At 40.3% G+C, this 21,991-nt stretch overlaps 1 protein-coding gene across 5 annotated transcripts in view; it reads right to left on the reverse strand.

Annotated features, from left to right (window-relative positions):
- Window positions 1–5,442: 5,442 nt before the first annotated feature.
- Window positions 5,443–21,991, reverse strand: part of AP2B1 (adaptor related protein complex 2 subunit beta 1) — a 114,160-nt gene continuing 97,611 nt past the window's right edge. For all 5 annotated transcript variants that reach the window (XM_079133555.1, XM_079133556.1, XM_079133552.1 and 2 more), the window contains 4 exons: window positions 19,766–19,850; window positions 18,499–18,585; window positions 12,615–12,769; window positions 5,443–7,152 (listed from right to left, as the gene is read on the reverse strand). In XM_079133555.1, coding sequence (XP_078989681.1) covers window positions 7,078–7,152; window positions 12,615–12,769; window positions 18,499–18,585; window positions 19,766–19,850 — 402 coding nt within the window. In that variant the 3' untranslated portion in view covers window positions 5,443–7,077. The remainder of the gene's footprint in view (window positions 7,153–12,614; window positions 12,770–18,498; window positions 18,586–19,765; window positions 19,851–21,991) is intronic.

A 21,991-nucleotide genomic window follows, 5' to 3' on the forward strand; every position in this document is an offset into this window, starting at 1 on the left:
CAGAACTGTTTTCTTCCTCCTTTCGGGATCTGCATTTTGAACACCTTCCCAATTACTCACCACCCAGTTTCTGTCCAGGTAGAAAGCTTAGTGGTTATGAGCCTGGGCTTCAGAATCAGACAAAGGTGAATTTAACTTCTGTCACCGAGGCAAGTAACTTGAACTCTCCAAACTTTTTATGAAATGAAGACGTTATTAGTTGTTGACAGGATATAAATGAGCTAAGGTGTGTGGAATCCTTAACACAATGCCTGGCAAGGAACAGTGCATCTCAGAGTGTGGCTTTACTTTTTCTTGCCTTTTTAGAGATACACAACCACTCTAGGGGAGGAGGCAACACCCTGGAAAAGTGTTTCCATTTGTTTGAGGTGGGCTTCTAGAGGTCTGGGATGGGGGTAGGAGGAGAAAGCCTGGGGCAGCAGCTGGAAGCAAGAATAGGGTTGGGAAGAATAGAGCCTCAACCCAAAGCAGAATGGCTTTTTGGCAGGAGTGGAAAGATGGAAAGAAATCAGATGTTACTGGCCCCCCAGGATCATAATGGGGTCAATGGGAGCCTTTTTAACTTGATTAAATTGTCTAGGGCACTATCTCCTGTGGTATCTGAAAATCATTAATCCTTATTCTGCCTGAGGATCCCAGGTTTAATGTTATTCCCTTAGAATATGGTTCCATTTCAGCTCAAGGGGGACTAGAAATAAGAAATTGAGCAAGGCTTACACTCTTAGCTTGGGGTCAGGCTTCTCAGAAACATCTCAGCTTATATTATGGGGAACACAAAGTTCTGGGTTAATTATGGAACTTACTGGCTTTCAGTGGTAGGTCATTTAAAGCGTTGTGTTTTTTTTTTTTTTTTTTTTTTTTTTTTTTGTGCGGTGCTGAGGATTGAACCCAGGGCCTCGTGTTTGCAAGGCAAGCGCTCTACCAACTGAGCTAAATCCCCAGCCCTAAAGCATTGTTTTTATTAAAAAAAAAAAAAAAAAAAAAAAAAAAAAAACTAATAGTATCTTCACAGCGTGGCACATCTGCCTGAATTAAAGACATTTAATTCATTTTGGTTTGCTCAGAGTCACTTTGGGTCAAGAACATATACACTCTTAGAGACCTGTTTCTTCTCTTTCTGTCATTAGGGTTACCTTGGTAAAACCATTTGACAGGCTCCCCTGGATCTGTCTGGCCTTGAGTCTCAGGTGGTCTTATTGAGCTAAGCATGCCAGATGGCTAAGGTGCAACTCAGGTTCCATGGGCCCATCTGTATCATATGAGGCTTCAGCATAAAGTGGGACAGAAAGGACAAAGACCTGAATCTGTCTACCTCTGCCCTCACTCCATCATAGCAAAGGACACCATGGAGCATTCAGAAGCTGATTGGCTAGATCCTGGGGCCTCTGACTGTAAGTGGAACATCAATGAAACAAGGGAGGGAATACCAGAGGCTAGACTTGAACCTCATCCTCTTAACACCCACACAGTGGGAGATGGGGATGAGTGGAGTTCTCTCAAAAGTGTTGGGGCTCTTCCCAAAGGAGGAATGATCCTAGAGATGGCAGTCTTGTCCCGAAACAATGCTCCAGGAAATCAAACCCTAGAAAATCACTTCTCTATCCAGCTTGAAGGACCGACAACAAACACACACTTCTCTAACGAGGATCAGGGTCTAACCAACCCCTCAAATTAGCCTTTCCCTTGTTGGCAGCATGGACAACGGCAGGGTAAATGCTACATGAGAAACTGAAAGGGAAAGCATGGAGCCTACTCGGAAACTTTTCAAGAAACATCCTTGTTGCTAATAGCATGTCTGGGGGCAGATTGGAATTCTAGGATTAGTGTTCAGGAGATAGAAATGGGTAACAACGGGGGAGGTGTCATCTTTCCCAAGTGCCATACCAGGTATTAAAATAAACAGGCTCTTGCCTCCTGGAGCTGGGGGTGGCAGGGAAAAGAAATCTGGGTCCAGGCAAAATAAAAAAAAGCATTAATGCAAGAGGTGGGAGTAGGAAGGCCCAAACCTGAGAGTCCCCAGCAGTTTCCTGGCTTCAGAAACAATATACCTGAGATCTCAGCATTTCTGTTACTATTCTAGGGGCAGAAGACAATGTAATTATAGGTAAAGAAGTCTGGGGTCTCTGTGCCCAGAACACACTGCTCTTCTGGTCAGATGTGATGAGAGCTGAGCAAAGGCAGTGCCTATTACACAACTTTGGGGGAATGAAGGAGGAACTGTAGTGGAGCAGGGAAGACACAGACAAGGGTCAGAAGCCTGGAGCAGTTAGGGACAAAGACGGGGTCAGAAGCCCTGGCTCTGCCACATCTCATCTGAAAAAGAGGGGAGATGAGACTGACAAGGGAATAAGCAGATACCATGTGTGTGGAAGTACTTCACCATTTCTCCCCTGCCACAAGAACATGAATTTTACCATATAAGAGGAAGTAGGCGAACAGGTGTCTCTCTCTCTGGCAGTGACTTTTTGTAAAAAATTTGTTGAATGTATTTTGACATATTGTACATACCTGGAATATGACTTCACATTCTTGTGGGTATACATGATGTGTAGTTACACTGGCCGTGCATTCATAAATGAACATAGGAAAGTCATGTGTGATTATTCTACTGTCTTTCCTATACCCATCCTCCTCCCTTCCCTTCATTCCCTTGTCTAATCCAATGAACTTCTGTTCTTCCCTCCATTCCCCACCCCCCTTATTGTGGTGTTAGCATCCACATATCAGAGAGAACATTCAGCCTTTGGTTCTTTTGGTATTGACTTATTTCACGTAGCATCATGGTCTCCAGTTTCATCCATTTACCAGCAAATGCTGTAATTTCATTCTTTATGGATAATATTCCATTGTGTATACATACCACATTTTCTTTATCCATTCATCTGTTGAAGGGTACCTAGGTTGGTTCTATAGCTTAGCTATTGTAAATTGAGCTGCTATAAACATTGATATGGCCTCTTTACTACAGTATGCTGATTTTAAGTCCTTTGGGTATAGGCTGAGGAGTAGGATAACTGGGTTAAATGGTGGTTCCATTCCAAGTTTGCTGAAGAATCTTCATATTGCTTTCCAGAGTGGTTACACCAATTTGCAGTCCCACCAGCAATGTATGAGTGTACCTTTTCCCCCACATCATTGCCAACATTTATTGTTACTTGTATTCTTGATAATTCTGGCACATCATCTTTTTTTTTTTTTTTCCCCATCTCCAAGTGATGTGCACCCAAGTTGAGTCTCTTCCTGTGGAATTTCTTTGCCCAAAGGACATCACTTTAAACTGATGACTCCAACTGATGATTTTAGGAATGTACCTCTTCCCGTCTTTGAGTCTGAACCTCAAGAACGCCCTCACCCCACTCCTCCCCATGTATTTATTATTTGTATTACAGCTTGGCCTAACCACAGCCTAGCAACTAGGAGTTCCTGGCTGCCAAAGGCAGTTCCTTCATGGTGCTAGGACATTCAAGTAATAAAAGTAGCCAAAGTTCTGAGTATCAATTAAGTCCTCCAACTGGAGTAGCAGTGGGAAGTATAGGGACTTGCCCAGGATCCTTCACTCCAACCTCTTTCCCCATCTGAAGGCTATGGGAGATTTCAGTGTCTGTCAGCTCAACAAAACCCAGGGTAATATGTGTGTGTGTGTATTCCTCCCCACCCCACCCCCCAGTGCTGGGGATTAAACATGGGCTAGGGCCTTATGCATGCTAGGCAAGTGCTCTCCCACTGAGCTACTTCCTCAGTCCAAGACCCTCTTCTTTACAACACCTGGGTTGTATCCCCAACACCACAAATGCAGGCACTAGACCTGAACTCCTTGGGAAGGTTGCTTGAAGCAGCAGTACTTCCATTTGCTTGGGAACATGCAGGCTCTGACTTCAGGACTGAGGATCTTCTGCAAGTTAAGAGCTAAGTGAGATGTCCTGAGTAATAGGAAACCAAGAAGCTTGGCTTGCTTCTCCTACCATTGGGCCCCACTGGCAGGCTGCCTATCCACAAGTCAAAATAAAGCTTATTGCCCCTGGGAACACCTGCCAGGGAAGACAGAGGGGCTTCCCTGAGCACTCCCTGCCTGCAGAGATGCCTGTGGTGGCAGTGGTTTGGGGCTTGTTCAACAGGAGCCTCCCCTGAAGTATGTGATTCTTCCTCATGTCAATCAATCAATCAATCAATCAAATTAAATTAAATTTAAAAAAATGGTTACTAATGTTCTGTCCTTCCCTGACCAGCTTGTGTTTTCTCCTAGAGTTTCAGTCCTGGGAACAAAGTACATACCACAAACTTCATTTTGTGTAAATGAGTTTATTGACAAAGACATAAGGTCAAGCTTCGCCCAATCCCACCCTCCCCAAGAACAGATACTAATAAGAGCAAAAGAATGATAAGCATTCTTAGGGCAACACTTACCCCTTCCCCCACCTCTCTCCAGTCCTGGCTTCACAGCACAGACACACGGAACAGGCTTGGGTAAGGACAGACACTCAGGGAATCTCTGACCAGCAAGAGTTCTGGGTGTGTTTGCTTCCCTCGCCCTTTGTTATGTCTGGCCGAAACCACAAGGGGCTGGAAGAGAAGCTGTAAGTGGAGGCACAGGCTATCTCTCCAGAGAAGAGGTCTTTTTATGTGAATTGGAGTCCCTCCCTAACTGCTCAGGGTGTGACAGGAGGAGGAGCAAAGACATTGTGGATTGGCTCAGTCAGGTTGGCCAGGAATAGCAGCTGGTTCCTGTTCTTGGTGGGAAGGCTGAGAAGTCTCAGTTTTAGGGGTTGAGTGACATATCCTGGCACAAAATTATGTTCTGTCTGCCTGCCCTGACACATACTCTTTCTTCTGGAATCATGGTTTGCTTTTAGATGAGAACACAGTGTTTGTAGTGTGAACCTTCTTTGCTACTCGTATCCCATGATTCCATGAATGAGTCCCAACAAGGGAACTTTATCAACTTGCTTTTCTACCCCACACATCACCAACCTACTCACCTCCCACACACATCCTGTGCTATTTCCTACTCCTCACGTGCCTGAAGTGTGGTGAGTGAGGGACGTATTTCATTTCTTCCAACCACTAATTCTTCAAAAGAAGCATCTCAAGGTTTAAGAAACTGCTTTGGAGGACCCACTCCCTCCAAGTTTTGCAACTGGTATGAAGCAGGGTCATTTTGGACATGATGGGACTGTTTTCTGCTCATTTTCCATGATTCTCCTATGAGTCCAATGGGTTAGGTATGAGTCCAATATTAGGAATGTGGACCCTGGAGTGCCTCTGACTTACACAGGGGAATATGAGCAGAACTGTTGCCCCCGGAATACCAGGTGCCAGGCTATGCAACAAGTACCTGAAGTGTGCACAGTGTGAACACTGCTAAGTAGTATGGTGTTTTGGGTGTGAAGCATTCTTTGACCAGTTGTACACACTGTATTCACATCCCCCAGGACCCCCTCCTACTTTTCTTCCTGTGGTGCTGGGGACTGCACTACTCAGGGGATTGCCCATGCTAGGCAAACACTCTACCATTGAACTACATCCCCTGCCCTCCTCCAGTCTTTTGAGATGACAAATATTGCTTGAACTTTTGGGATGATTTTAATTTGTTTTGGAACCTGAATAATACAAGTAAAGAGCAGATCAGAGAGCTGAAGGGATAAAAGAGAATCTGCAACATCTCTAAGCTCACTTCATCTCTGCACCCACCCTGTTGATGTTGGGAATTACAGTTCCAGGAGTACATGGGAAACATCAGCTATACCTTCATTCTGTCATCCAGATGTACCTTCAAATAACTGAAAAGATACTGTATTGTGACCTGATGCCAATTGATAGTGAGTATGTGAAGAGCCACAGAGCAGGCAGAGAAAGGCAGGAGAAAGCATTGAGGAAATGAACAGCAATCAGACAGTCCTGCAGTGAAAAAAACACTGATGGAAATTTAGGGGACCCAGCCTCAACTCTGCTACTGAACAACTGACAGGCCTTGGCAATAATACCCTTTTTGCTTTTAATATTTCTCCTTTGTAGAAAAACAAAGTTGGATAGGTCATTAAAGTCTATTTCAACTTGAAAACTGATTTTAGATGTGAACTGGACCTGAGGAATACAGGGCTGGGAAAGGACATTTTGGTTCTTGTTCTCTTGTATCTACTCAAATTCCTTAACCAGTCTTATTAGTGGGTTAGTACAGTGGAAAGGAAGGTAGTAAGTCCTAATTTCTCAGCTTTGGTGCTGACAGGCCCTCTGTTTCCTGTACCCTGAAACATCATTCAGTGATGATGACTATTCTCAACTGACAAGTCATCAATGAGATGATAATACAGGGATGGGGGCGGGGGCACAAAGGCTTGCTGGAGGAAGGAGAATGGAGATTAAAAAAAGAAAAGAGAAACTATCCAAAAGACCTGGGACAAGGTTGCCACAGATGAGAGACCCTCTAAAAGAGTGGACTGTAGGGACTGGGGATATAGCTCAGTTGATAGAGTGCTTGCCTCGCATGCACAAGGCCCTGGGTTCAATCCCCAGCACCACCAAAAAAAAAAAAAAAAAAAAAAAAAAAAAAAAATAGAGTGGGCTGTAATTGCTTCTCTTTCTCTAGGACTGCTGTGAATAATGATGGTCATTTGTTTTAACACTTTCTATAGGTTAGACTACCTCAACTTCTCATATGTACAAAAATATAAAACAATAAAGTGCAGTTTATGTTTCAGTGACACTTTTCCTTGCATTAATATTTGTTGTCTTTTTCTGCTTTTGAAATGAGCTGTCGATTACAAAATATCAAACTACACTCAAAAGAGAGTGTAGAAAAAGCCAGCTGTTGGCACAGCATGAAGAAGCCCACAAGTAAAGACAGACAGCAGCAGAAAGTGGCAAAAGGTGAGAAGTGACTGAAGCAGTGGTTACAAATGTTCACAGGAAGCTAAAACTATCCAACGGGTTGTGCTCTAATGTTAGCACAGGTTAGACTAGTCACTACCTTGGTGGGTTGGCCTCAGTGTGTTTGGGTTCGGATTCTATATAATTTCTTCCAGTTAAGAGTTCTTGGCTTGCACCAATCACAGGGAAGTTGGAGGGTACTGGACCAGTTTATTAGTTTTTCAAAATGCTGTCGTAGACCTGATAGATGTATTGAGAGACTTCAGGAGCTCTACACTTCAGTGACAGCTGTTGAGAAGAAAAGAAGAAGGAATATTAGCATGGAGGTTGGCATTAACTCTAATGATATCCAAGCATTCAGTTCAAGAAAACTCAGACACAATGAGAGTGAACCATCACTGGAGTAGCCAAAGAGATCATGTTACTAGGTGCTGTGGATTCTAGAATTTCAATTTGACAAACAACAAGCTGTGTGTGTTTTTACCTCCATCCTATGTTGGTCTATGAGGTTAGGAAATAATCCACACTAAAAACATCAAAGCCTTTGACAGCAGGGGAAACAGTTGCTCTAATGCTTTACCAAAGGTTACAGGGATTACTACCGAACCAAAAAGGAAAGACAAAAACCATTTTGGTTATGGTCATTTTGGCTGCCTGCCTCAGTTCCTCAGGCAGAGAAGGAGGATGGTTCTTTCAGTCCCATTCAAAGGAGGATGTACAATGAAGTCAAATAAAGGCAAAAGTTTGGTAAGTCTTAAGATTTAAGTCCTTTCTATGTTATACTGGGGAGAGCATACACTCTTTTTTAATTGTTCTTTCTGGTCCTTGGGATTGAACCCAGGGCTTCCCACATGCTAGGCAAGTGTTCTACTACTAAGCTACACTTCTAGACTCACAGCATATACCCTGAAGGAGGGAAGACAAGAACTATCAAGTGTCTTAGTGTACTGGACAGCAATTCATGCCAAATGCTTCATCTTTCATTTCAGATAGGCAAAGTAGATATTTCTGATACCACTTCTACTCCTCCCACCACTGTCTTTTCTTTTAGTTTTATGATTACCAAGTTAAACACCAAGGAGTTCATTTTTTGGGACAGAAAGGACAAAATTTAAACCCAGTTTGAACTCTTTAATTGTATCAGATTAGACAAATTATTATTGACAATAATATTATAAGCAAGCAAAATGTATTTTTGAACAAGAATTTTTTTTTGGACTATTGACACTGTTGCTTTTATTTGTTTTAGGACAGAGCAACAAAAGTTTGTAGTTTTTTTTTTTTTTTTTTTTTTTTTTTTGGTGGTAGTTGTTTTTGGTACTGGGAATTGAGTCCAGAGTTTAATCACTGAGCCACATCCCCAACCCCTTTTTAACTTTGAAACAGGACCTCACTAAGTGGTTGAGGCTGGCTTTGAACTCTTGCTCCTTCTGCGTCAGCCTCCTGAGCCACTGATATTACAGGTGTGTGCCACATACCCTGTCAAAAGTTGTTTTTAACTATATACCGTAAGATTTTAGATTATTTTTCCTCTTTATTCTCTTATTAGAAATTCTGAACAATTTAACATAGACCAAAGGTGAAAATATCTTTGGAAAAAAGTAAAGATATTTGTCAATGCTCATTTTTCTGAAAAATTAACATCCTAAAAACAAAGTAAAATAAAAAGTAAAAGCAATTGAAAAATTTTTTTAAAAGATTCTATTTAAAGCTTTAACATTCAGTTTCCAAGGATGCTGCTTAATATCAGTCAGAAAGACAATTTTGATAAACATAAAAACCAAAACCAACCAACCAATGTAAGAATTTAAATATACATAAAAAACAGCTCCCCCTACCCTCTAGTTACAGCGTTAGGCATTTCACTGATTTTTAAACTCCCTATTGACGAAATTCTTCTACCTCCTCCTCTATAGCCTTTCCACTGCCAATGTTGTGGAAACTTCTAGTGGAGAATATGCGGGTTCAGAAGAGGAGGTGGAAGAGGAGGAGAGGAAGCTAAAAAGAACAAGAACAGCTTAAGGGAGTTAACTCTCAGACTAAAGAGGGGCAATTCCTTTTTCTCAAAATACTGTCCTATATTTTTTCACACCTTTGTAATAATACTTTAAGTTTTATTGCTTAGAGGTTCCTTTTTTTTTGGTTCATGACAAGTAAGGAAATATTGCTATCCTTAACAAAAGCCCAAAGTGCCAAGGCTGGCATTGGCTGAACGTCATGAATGGTGGATTGACCAGGCCTATACTCTGAGCATTACAGCTGCTCTTCAGAGGAAAAAGAACTTTTCTACCTTCTCTGGACTCCAGATAGTCTGTTCTCCCCACCCTCAACATGGCTTCCATTCTAGCTTTTAACAAAGAGCCACATTTGTTAAATAGAGCTAGGGCCCCATGTCTCATTTTTCCTAAGAAAAACAGGCCTTCCCTGGGACCTAACTTCTGAACTGCTGGCCTGCTTATGTGACATATTGTTAATACCAGCCACTCATGAATGTTGCCCCACTAGACAAACCAAAGGAGGAGAGTCACCTGTCCCATCTAGATAAAGCCAGGACTTACACACCTACTTCTGGTGTATAATCTGGAACACATGCTTCTTCACCTGGGTCAAGTTGTCTTTCTAGTTAAGACTGACTTCTAGAGAAGTCATCCTGTGACCTCATCCTTATGAACTTTTTTTTTTTTTCATATTATATCCATTTTATTTATTTGTATAATTGAACATTATTTCACCATAAAAAGAAATACTGATATGGATAAACATATCTTCTTAATGAAATATAGAAAGGACTGGGGTTAGAGGAAGATGCTTTATCAACCCCTCTTAGGAAATGAAGGGACCATTAGTCCTTCACTAGTATTGGCTTAACCAGATTTTGCTCCTTCTTAATAGCAAGCTGAGTACAGTGATGGAGGGAAGGGAATGGGTCTGGGTGACGATGAGTCTACAGTCTCACTCAGGGGAATAGATTAGATCAATGTCAGGTAATATGATGAAAGGTTTAGAAGGTCCTGTGGGCAGAAGGTACCTGGTCACCAAATGGATAAATAACACAAAAAGAGTAAAGGAGACAAATAAATATTTAAAAAGACAGGGGAGGACAGAAGGTGAGTGTGGCTAAAAAGAGGTACCATTAGGACAAGATCTTGAGGTATTCTTTCTTTCATTTGTATTTATTTTAAGCTGAATTTATTCCTAGGCCTTATGGTTTTTCTTCCTCCAGTTTCTTCTGGGATATTTTCTTGTGGGCACCCTCCTCTTCTGGTTTAGAACAGTTTATTCCATTTCAATAAGGATCTTGTCAAAGTGGCAGGGGGAGCTCATGCATGGGTTAATACCCATGAACTTTCTAAGTACAGTGGCATATCTCAGGGCTTTGTTCACCTAGAAGTGTTCAATGATCAAAAATTTACTTCTAAACCCTTAAGTTTAGCACTTTTTAAGCATGTGCTGCCTTTTTAAGCATATGCAGAAAAAAACTCAGCATTTTTGAGCCACCAGTGTTGTGCCTAGCCCTGCTATTTGGCTTAGGCTCATCTACCAACTCTACCTTTATAATATGGAATGTACACATTGTTTCTATAAAGTGTTATCTTTCAAATACTTGGTGGCTTTCTAGATTCATATACCTTTGACAACCTGGTAGTTTCAGATGTTCTAAAAGTGAACATGAAGATCTGAACTTCTTGATTTGCATGCTGTTTTCTGGATCAAGTGAATAGAGACCATTGTTAGAGATCACCTGAGGTTGCTTATGGGGAAAAACTCACTGTTATTTCTTTTCTTTCTTTCTTTCTTTTCTTTTTTTTGCACAGTACCACGAGGTTAAGCCCAGGGGGGCACTCTATCACTAAGCTATATTACCAGCCTTTGTTTTGTGTGTGTGTGTGTGTGTGTGTGCGCCGTGCGCGCGCGTGTTGTCGGGGGACTTGAGGACTGAACCTCAGTGTTTCTCCAACACTGAGTTATATCTCCAGCCCTTTTTATTTTTTATATAAAAACTGGTGAAATTTGAATACGGTATATAAGTAATTGTATCAATACCTATTTTCTAATTTTGAAAATGTAGTATGAGTGTATAAGATGTGATCAATAGAACACTGGGAACTGTGTGTTCCATTTAAAAAACTTAAGTCTTCAATTATCTAAAAATAAAAGGTTTTAAAGGATTTAACACTGTTTAGGACAGTGATACTAACAGGTTCTTCTCAAAATAAAGAATATGGAATAGGAAGCATCAATAAACACCTGACCTCTAAACACTACTCATCTACCTACAAATTACACGATTGAGAACAAGTCTAATCATTCCTACTCATGGCTTCCTTGGGGGTAATTTTGCTTCTTTAACCTAGCTGAGATGAAAGGTTGTACACAATAAAATCATGAATGGTAAGCAAAAAGAAACACACATACACGTGCATGTGTGCACACATGAGCACGCACACACACACACACACATACACACAATTTGAGCCAATTTCTAGTGGAATTATTTTACAGGACTTTGATTTTAGAGTGAAAACCTGTTGCTTCAGAAACAGTACAGAGGGGTTTTTCTCTTGGGGAACTCAAGGTAAATGATTAGAGTGGGTTACTCTCTAAAAAAAGGCAAGGGACTGGTGGTGTGAGGGAGGAGAGTACACTGCACAAGGGAAGCACGATGTTTCCCTGCTCTCAGATGCTGGAGCAAAACTTTAACTTAACCAGGACTCAGTAATTCACACATATAAGCCATTCTTGCATTCTTCAAGGGAGGGAACTGGTTGGGAAAGCACCAAGAGTTTTCAGAGCTGGCTGGGCTATTCCCTCGATTTAAGCTAGTAAAAACAAACTTAACTGTCAAAATTAAGAAATGGGGTCACAGACGTTTCTTAGTCAAACAGGTAAAAGGCTCCCTGGATTTACTGACTATTCAGCTTCCTCAGAACTAATCAAATTGAATGTTCTTCCCCTCTATCACTTTCCTGTTCCAGCCTTCAAAATTGCCTACTAGAAACTCAAATATAACACAAGAATAAGATGACCCCCCTCTCCTTGCCAAACTCAAGGGTTTGTTTTAACTTTTCAGATAGCAGATTTGACAAGCAGCATCTTATTGAGAGACCACATTTTATAACAGTAAACAAATGCCGGTTGCTTATGGTATCAGTTTTTGCTGGTTAACAAAAAAACTGCTTCTGCCTTATGTTGCCAGAATTTTTACTTAGTTCAGTGAAGTACTGAAGGAGGTTTTCCAAACTGAAGTTCCTTTACAGGCTGTCAAGGTATGTTCCATTTTGCCTTACTTTTCACAACATACATTTCAAGTCATACAAAGGCTCATGTGTACATGGCTGATATCCTGACTTCAAAATAGATAGACCTCAAAAGCAGGAAAGTCCTCTTAAAATCAGTGAGGAAACCATCTTCATAGTGAACTGTTATGTTACCACATGTGCAGTTAATGGTAGGTAAGTATTAACTTATATTTGGATCAAGTGGCCAAGTTTTGGGAGCAGCTCTATATGTAGCAGTTGCAAGAATGGGCATGCAGCACTCCTTGCTGCCAGAGCCACCATGCCTGTTGCATGGGGCAGACACCACAATGAGGAGGTCTTCCATCAAGGCAACTGGGGAACTCTTTATTGACTGATATCTGGGGTATTTGTGATCTGAAGCACCTCCTCCAGGTCTTGTGCTAAGCAAAAGTAGAAAGGCTCTTTCCTCCTTCCTCTAATCCATCTCATTCATTCTGAGAAAGTTCTTACCGTATAATTGGGGTTTCCTGGCTGGATGCGTAGCTCAGCCAAAATCCAAATGCCATTAGTGAGTTTCAGGGATTGGTATAGCATGTCCTGCCCTTCCACATTCCTCTTGGCAATAGTATAAACATTGTTGTTTTGCAACTTGCTGGAAACAGTGTCTAGAAATAGATTCAAACCCCAATACCATAAGTTAAAATCTCAAATAAATACATGCTCTCTTCTGACATCCTTATAAGCAACATGTGCCCAAGTTCCTGACAAGTACAAGTTCCTGACAGATGTGCAGGCACACATTTCAGAAGTCCTTCTCCCACCAACAGCAAAAGGTGAGAAACAGGCTCATTAAGTACCTCCTATTAGATTTTCAAACAGAAAGCAGAATAGGGTGCAATAATTTCAAGAATGCTAATCTCAGATCAATGAGGATATAAAGACTGATAAGCAAATCTCCAATGCTTCCTCCCAAAAGTCATTATTACTTCACTGTGAGCCACTTGGGTCTCAACAACAAGGATCAGAAAAAGGCAGAGTTTCAGAAGTCCTTCAAGTCACATTTATTAATTGGGATATTTAAGACTTTTTTTTTTTTTTTTAAACAGGCAAATGATTTCTTAAAACTTTAGAGAACACCATGGAACAACTGTCTCAATACAAGGCTCTGCATAAGACTGAAGCGATGCAAAGGTGTCTATTGGTAGGCTTGGATACAAGTTTTCCTAGTTACCAACTCAGGGTTAAGAAAACAGGTTGGTGTTTGGGCTCTTCCAGAATTAAAGATCCTTTCTCTTTGTGAGATGCTACAGCATTGGAGAAAAAGAAACTTCAAGAATACGAATGATAAACACTACTTCTTTGTTAACTATTTATTATGTTCACTTCTGATGAAAATTCAAATTACTCACGCCTCTTTCAGGAGCCAAATTCTCCCACATAAAATTCTTTCCTATTCTAGTGTGCTCTCTAGGAAAAGGCAGCCATGATAAATGGCCTTCTACCCTCAGCACAGGGATACTGGAGTTTTTCATCACTGTGCTTCCCACAGTACCTGGGACGCAACAAGGTAAATGTCAACCACATCTGTGAATATGCCTGTGACTTGGTGTTGGAGATGCCAATAGTTATATAATGCCATAGACACTAAAAACCATCTACACAGATACAGGCTAATTTGGAGGTACGGCTCACCCCGATATGTCCTTCGACCACACTCAAACCAGCAATAGCTTGGGGAAGGATGCACTAAAGCCCCATTCATTAAGTATTTTCACCACACTTATTTACTATTTAACTTTTCCTCTTTTATTTCCTAGGTTTTCACTAACAACAAGTAAAATAGTTATACCTTATGAAACAACTCTATCTGAGGAGCCAAAACGTGTACCTCAGAGTAGTTATATGCAATCACCTTGTGGGGGGTCAAGCAGTTCTAGTTGTCATCCTCATTCCCACAAAGAAGGGTTCTTGCAGCTTAGACTGGGTTGCTAAGCAACATCACCAGTTGAAGTTTGGTTAATATCTTTTGACAGGATTGTCTTGAACACACAGGGGCTTGTGTTAAGAATAACAGAAAACATATACAGTAGGAACTTTTGTTTTAAGTTCTACATAGGCATGTTTGTTCTAGACAATGTGTGTAGCAATGCTCAGAGACTAGACTTATGATTTCACCACCTGTGCAAGAGATGACAGGCCAGGAACTTGGCTGTGCTCATACTGAATGAATGGCTGTATTACTACTTCTATCAGCAAGACTGAATGAAAGGAGAACTCTTAACATAAATATGTATGAAACTTTTTTTCTTTTCCTTCCTCTCTCCCTCTCATCTATCCATCAAAGTGCTAGGAACCAAACCCAGGGTCTTTGGCATGTATGCAAGTTCTCTATCACTGAGCTACATTCTTAGACCCTTTAAAATTTTTATTCTGAGATAGGGTCTCACTTAAGTTGGCAAGGCTGACCTCAAACTTGTGATCTTCCTGCCTCGGCTTCCCAGATAGTTGGGATTATAGGCGTGTGCCACCATCGTTCTTCTTTACTTAAATCATACTTCTTCTGGCAGTAATAAACATAAAGAAGGGACCCAAAGCAGTAAGTGGGAATGGGGGAGTTTGTATATGGGCCCCAGCTGGGGCACTCATTAGTAAGTTCAAAATCACTAAGATTGCGGAAAAGAACAGTCTATTATTTGAGCAAACGAATGTTCATAGCTGCTCAATTCACAATAGCCAGACTGTGGAACCAACCTAGATGCCCTTCAATTGATGAGTGGATAAAGAAACTGTGGTATATATATACTATGGAATATTACTCAGCCATAAAGAATGATAAAATTATGACATTTGCAGGCAAATGGATGAAATTGGAGAATATCATGCTAAGTGAGATAAGCCAATCTCAAAAAGCCAAAGGACGAATGATATCGCTAATAAGTGGAGGATGACACATAATGGGGGGGAGGGAAGGGTTACAGTTAGGGTTAGGGAGGGGGGCAAGTATGGAGGAAGGAACTACTGTATAGAGGGTAAAGAGGGGTGGGAGGGGTGGGGGGAAGGGAAAAAATAACAGAATGAATCAAACAACATTGCTCTATGTAAATTTATGATTACACAAATGGTATGCCTTTACGCCATGTACAAACAGAGAAACAACATGTATCCCATTTGTTTACAATAAAAAAAAAAAAAAAAAAAGAGTTAACTGGGAAAGTTCCCATTTTTGAAATGTTCCAAGGGATGGGGAGAGCCATGACAAACACAGAAATTGAACTCATTATCACTTATTGCCCATATCTGAAGAAATATTTTGTCTATCACACAGTGCCTAAAGAGTGAAAACAGATATACTATGTCTTTGAGCTCTTTAGAATATGATAAATACTTAATTGAAAAAAAAACAGATTTGTAGAATTGTTTTCCACATAGATTCCTTTTTGGATATGGCTAGAGATGCAACTACTTCTTATGCACTTATGGTAGTGTTCCCATATATGTATTAACTCCAAGTGCAGGTACAATGGTTAAGATGCAAAACAGATTCAGATAGATCTCTTGACTCCTATAGAACTGATCAGTGCTAGGAAGCAGTGAGTTGTCCATTAGTGCCTTTCTGATCAAAAAATCTTTAGTTATTTACAACAACTAATGGCGCCATAAGCACCCTTATTGCATACACATTTCTATTAAGATCTGATTAATTATTAAGACTTGGGAAGAGGGTCTCTTTCTTCTTTAGAAAGATGGGAAAGAGTAAAAGTAAAAGCTCAATGCTAGGTTGGTAAGTCCTTTAAGTCTTCCTGTGACTTCTATAACCCAGAGTGTTCGTTCCATCTGTCAAATGTCTACGCTAGCACAGAAAAGCTATTTTAAGTGTTGCTGCTATTGTGATTAGGGCAGAGCAGCTGGAAAAGATGATATTTTTAGCTCTTAGCTAGACCCAGGGTGTTGAATCAGAAGGCACTAAACCTGCAAACACTCCTGTTAATAGAGCCCCATAAGACTGGAAGGAAATGTAAAGGCCAGGGCCCTCCAGACCTTGGGGTAGAGTCAAAGAAAAAGAAAGAATTAGTTATAGGAAGTGGTCTTACAAAATTGGCAGTGATTTAATGTGTGAAATGATGGCCCTGGGCTGCTGGAGAAAATGAACTGGCTGGTTTTCTACATGTTCATGTGCTCCACTGCCACAAAGCAGTGTGTCACTGGAAAACCAATTCATAGGTATTTGGAGCACCTAAGGCAGGGAGGGATTGGACTGAGGCCATGACAAAACTGGTCAAATTGAATTTGCTTTGAGGGCTACATCAGAGGACACAGCCGCACTTGGAAAAAGGCCAAACATTTCCTCTTTAGCAAAATCACATACACCAAATGCAATAAGGCTTCAAAACTTTAACCTGGAAGTAGGGGGATTTTTTTTTTTTTTTCCTATTATTTTGGTAGGGCAGACTAAAGCTCTCATTCACTCCAACTTCAATTTTTCTTTTATGAAAAAGCATGTCTCTTTCACTCTGGGTCTCTAAAACCAAACCTAACTTCTAATTACCGTGGCCTTTCTAGGCTATCTATAAATGTTCAAGGGGCAATTATATTCCATGAGATATTAAAAAACACTTCGTGATTTTAAATTCTATGATCAAATAAATTCAGTTAACACTGAGTTAAAACAGTTACTTCAATGAAAGCCTTCTCTGAGCTTTTAGTGTGTGAATGTACAATGGCAACTTCTAAGAGAGGCATGTCACATGTTGTATTTTCAACCTTAATTGTCCACAAAACCTCCATTCTTCTTTATTGAGGACAAGTGATCTCAGGAACACGCTATCTGAAATGTTGCTACTGGATCAACTGCCACAAGAGTAACGGTTAATCCAGGGTCTGGTCTCTTCCAAGTGAGTGTAGAGGGGCTGTTTCTCTAAAGGAATCCATTCTGGTTCTCACCACTAGCTCCTATGTGTTTTGCACCCAGGGGTTCCTGAAGAATAGTTTATTCCATGCAAAGCTGTCCAACCTCCTGTGCTTACCAGGTGAGGTTCCTGGTAACTGACCAGTTGAGTCTCAGTGAGAGGGACAGATGATACTGTCATCTACTTATGGCATGGCACAAGACGAAGAGAATCAACTAGTTATTTTGATGGTAATCATAGAAGACTCTCTCAACCCCTCTCCAAGGACTGTGGAGGTTAGGTAATCCTTATCAAAAGCAAACTTTTACCTGAAGTTTATACATTCAAAAGATGGCAGTTTGTCTATCTTTTATATCTGAGGGCTTAAGCAGGGCTTGTCTCCTGAATGACTCAGACAAGGCCTACTGGATCATCACATTCAAAAGAGGCATCACAGGAAGAAGCTGATCACTTTCAGATTTCAAAGCTCTATATGAAAAGATCTGTCTAAACACAGAAGATGAAAACAACACAGAGATTCAAAGAATCAATATTAAAAACAAAAAGTTGGAACAACTTTCTATATTGCCATATTGCCTCTTTCTCCCAATATCCTGCTCCAGCTTCAAGGGGAACATGCATGTGTGCTGAAAGCACCTTATGAGAAATATCTAAGTGTGGAAGAGGAAATGATGGGGAAATGAGGAAAGAGGACATACTGACCAAGCACCAAGGCTCACTTTCAGTCTTGTACTGAGACAGATGAGGGGGAGATAGAGGGGTAGAGGGAGTCCTCAGACAAGGCAGGCACAAAATGCAGGACTCTAGTGAAGAGCTTCTTCCATTCCAGTGAAACAAATCCCCTGGGAATAACAGCTGCTACTGTTTCTCCTCTTGGGTTACCCCTTTTTATGATCTATTATAGTAGTAAAATTAACTACAAAAGAGTCTAGGAATTTTTAATGGTGAATGAAAGAAGAAAGAAGTATCATATAAAAGCTGATACAAGAAAAAGGTTACCAGCCAGGTTTTAATCAACCATAATGCATTCTTTAATTATAAATAGATTCTAAATACAGGATCTCAGAAAGATAGCTACCTTTCCTTCAATACTTTTGGTATTGAAGGAAAAGATGAAATGGTCCTTTTAATTATTTGGAGAGTGCATATCCTCAAAGGACACTTCAATGTTTAATGATTATTTAAGTCATTTGATTAACACAGATTAATGGGATGTTTAAGGAATATGATTCATACGTCTTCAACTACTGAACTGGGAAGATGGATTCATTCTAGTCTGTTTCCTAAATCTGTCAGCTTGTAAGTAATCTAGTACCTTATATCAAAATCCCAAGTTTGTAAAGAGAGATTTGCAAAGTAATGTATCTAACACTTACTCACTAGAAACATGTTTAGATATGGAAAGAAAGAGGAAGGTAAGGCAAAGATAAACTTTCAAATATCTAATTGACTTACTAAGATAAAAATGAAACTTAGTTATTACTCACCAGCATTTAAATGGCATTCCTTTATCTGAAACTGGAGTTCATTTTCATTGGGAATATCCTTCCACGTAGCAAGGAAGACCTGGCGTTCTGTATTGGGAAGCAGTGGGAAAGGGTGGATATTGTCAGCATACTGTCAACATTCTGATTTCTGGTGCTTTGCACCATTTCTCCTTTGGCATGCTGGCTCTTGCAATACAACTAGCAGCAGGCTGGAATTGGAGCCAATTTTTATCTATTGCACTGGTGTTATATACTCCAGAATAATCAATCTCTCATCAAAAGCATTAAGATACACTGGGAAAGAGTTTACATTTAGAATTCACTTTTGGCTTCCTTGTTTTCCTATTTGGGTGACTTTGGGTAATTCTCGTGACCTTTCTGAGCCCGAATTTCTTCATATATAATTACATCTGTCCCAACTATCCAAAGAGCCACTGTAAAGGTCAAATCAGTTAAGCACCAATACAACTTAATAGTTACTAATATTGGTTAGTTTGCTTTTTTGGGGGGTGGTGGATATTACAGGGGATCCAACCCAGGACCTCAGGCATAAGCGCTCTGCCAATGAGCTACATCCCTAGCCCTTTTTATTTTGAGACAGGGTCTAAATTGCAAAGGCTAACCTCAAACTTGTGATTCTCCTGCTCAGCCTCCCAAGTTGCTGGAATTACAAGCGTGTACCATTGCACATGGCCTACAGACTAGTTTTCTTTTTAATTGGGTAGGGGTTTCTTAAACAAAGGAAAAGAGAAAAGTCAACAGCCACATAGGGAGCACTAATGATTTATTACAAATTACTCATTTCTTATCTTGAGGGGGTATGAACTTAGGACAGAGTTAATTATTAAATTTACTCTCATTACCTCAAGTCATCATAAAAACAATTTCCATTTTGCACACTTGAAAACTGAAACAGAAAAACCAAGTATCTAGCCCATAGTTATACAGCTGATAAATGGAAAAGTTAAGATTCAAGTCCACATCTATTGTCCCCCAAACCTCTCACACTGTATCCTGGGGTACACGTTTGATTGGACTATTCAGATACAAGGTGCTGTGATTTAAGAGACCAATGGCAGCGCAAGAACAAAATGACTCAGGCAAATAAATAAGGAACAATTATTAGGGTTTTAGAATATCCTTATTTCACTTTTTTTTTTTTTTTTTTTAACCACAAAATAACATGTATTCCTGGGGCTATGTTCTCTTGACATTCTGAGGGAAGGGCAATGATATATTTAGCAGAAGGACAGGAAGACATACTTACCCATTTTGCCATCTTCTACAAAAAGCACATTGAGTGGGATGAGGCAGCTGAAGTAGAAGACATCAATATTGTTTTTAACAGCCACCTGCCAGGAAAGCAATGAGGGAAAATGAGGACACCATAGGTGGCCAGGTAGGAGGGAAAGAAAAGTTTGTGTGTCTAGAAATCTACCTGCTTACTTCCTTCCTCTTTCAGTCGGTGAAGGTGTCCCCAAATCATGACACACCAATTTATATGCCGTAAAACACATCCTTTCTTACACCACTGTCATAGAACCGTGAGCACCTGCAACCCTACTCCAGAAGGGCTGTCTTCATGGCATAACTTCTACACCCAGAATTATTTATTCAGCTATTTTTTTTTCTGTAATATTTCTTTTGCTGGGTGCACTGGTACACTCCTGCAATAAGTGACTTGGGAGGCTGAGGTAGGAGGATTCCAAGTTAGAGGCCTGGGCAACTTAGAGCGATCCTTCCTCAAAAAAAAAAAAAGAAAAAAGAAAAAAGAAAAAAAATTGGGGGTGCCAGAGATATAGGTCAGTGGTAGAGGTCCCTGGGTCTAATCCCCAGTACCACTAAAAAAAAATTGTTTTCAGCTATTATCTAATACTTTTTCTAACTATTCCTTTTGAAACCTAACAAAGTAGGTATTCATTCGTCTCTCATTTTACAGACGAGGAAACTCAGGTTCAGAAAGACCAAGTAACATCTAGGGTCACATAGCTACTATACAGAAGACTCAGGATTCAGACTTATATTTGACTCTAAAATCTTGGTTTTTTCCCTCCATAGCAACTAGTACCATATTGCCTCATCTATTTAGATAAACGTTTCAAAGTTATTTCTTTTATAAACCCTTGTTTCCTAGGATCTATTGTTGGAAAATGCTTGCTGGGTCGAACACTGGTAAATCTGATGATTTTAATAAGTTTTCAGCCTTTTAGGTAAGCAAAGAAATGAGCTTTCCATTCACAATACAAACTTATGGCTGTGGTTTTACCATAGTCTACTCAATTCAGAGCATGCTGTTTTTAGAAAAGTTACACTTAGGTACTTCTATTAAGGGCAAGACTGATGAGTGTACACATCCAGGAACACGTAGATTCCACTGCAGCACAAGACCCATATATGGTAGGGAGGGAGGAGGAGAACTGCTCCAAAGCACCACCTCCCACTGGTTTCTGTCACAGTGACTTTCCTACCTATGCTCTTTGCACTGTAGGAAAGCATTTCTCTGGGCAAGTTCTGTGATCAGTAACCATGTCTATTTCTCTTTCATTTTGCTCTTAAAAAAAAAAAAAAGGAAAAAAAGGGCTTGTCTGGTATCACTATTGTCCTTTCCCTTTCAGGACAAATATCTACACTTCAACCATGTATCTCTTCACCAAAATTTTGGCAATAAGATCCAAATATCTTTCTGAAGTACTTGCAGTTTTTTTACATTCTTTATCAATTCATCTTCCTGACTTAACCAGTACCTTTGCTTCCTCCTCCATAACTGTCTGGTTATATCTCCCTGACAGTCTTTCTGATCTCTCTCCCAGAAGAATCCCTCCAATTACTTTCCTTGTAACTTGTGCTTTTAACCTTTCAATTACCAGACTTAGGAGTTTCTCACCTATATCATGTATCCCAATGCCCAAAAGGCTAAGATAACAGAATTCTCAGAAAGACTGAGCCTAGCAGATTTAAGCAGAGTAAATAATGTCAAGAAAGAGGAACTTCAGACTTTCTTTAAGATGCACTAGAGCACTGCTTTCAAAGACTGATGCTAGTTGTGGGCTTTTGGGACTGAGGTATTTTCTAATTCATCTGGTACTCAGCAGAATTAGAAGGAGAACTCTTGTTTCAAATAAGGGCACCAAGATGATCTTGAAACAGTGTCAGGCTCTGCAAAGGACATCTAGAAGAGAATACTGGGGAGATGAAGTGGGTTAATGTGGGTCACATTTAGGTCTCGTGAAATATGAATGATGATCATTACTATCATTTTTTGAATATAAAGCAGTAATATCTCATAATGTGCCATCCATTCAAATGTTTACTAATTTTTTTTCTTCTCCCTGGTAATGGTGATTGAACCCAGGGGTGCTTTACCACTGAGCTACATCCCCAGACCTTTTTATATTTTGAGACAGGGTTTTTCTGAATTTCCCAGGCTGGCCTAAATTGCAATCCTCCTGTCTCAGTCTCCTGAGAAGCTGGAATTATTGTGCCTGGCCCTTTT

The sequence above is a fragment of the Sciurus vulgaris genome (genome assembly GCF_902686455.1).
Source record: "Sciurus vulgaris genome assembly, chromosome: 3".
Classification (NCBI taxonomy): domain Eukaryota; kingdom Metazoa; phylum Chordata; class Mammalia; order Rodentia; family Sciuridae; genus Sciurus; species Sciurus vulgaris.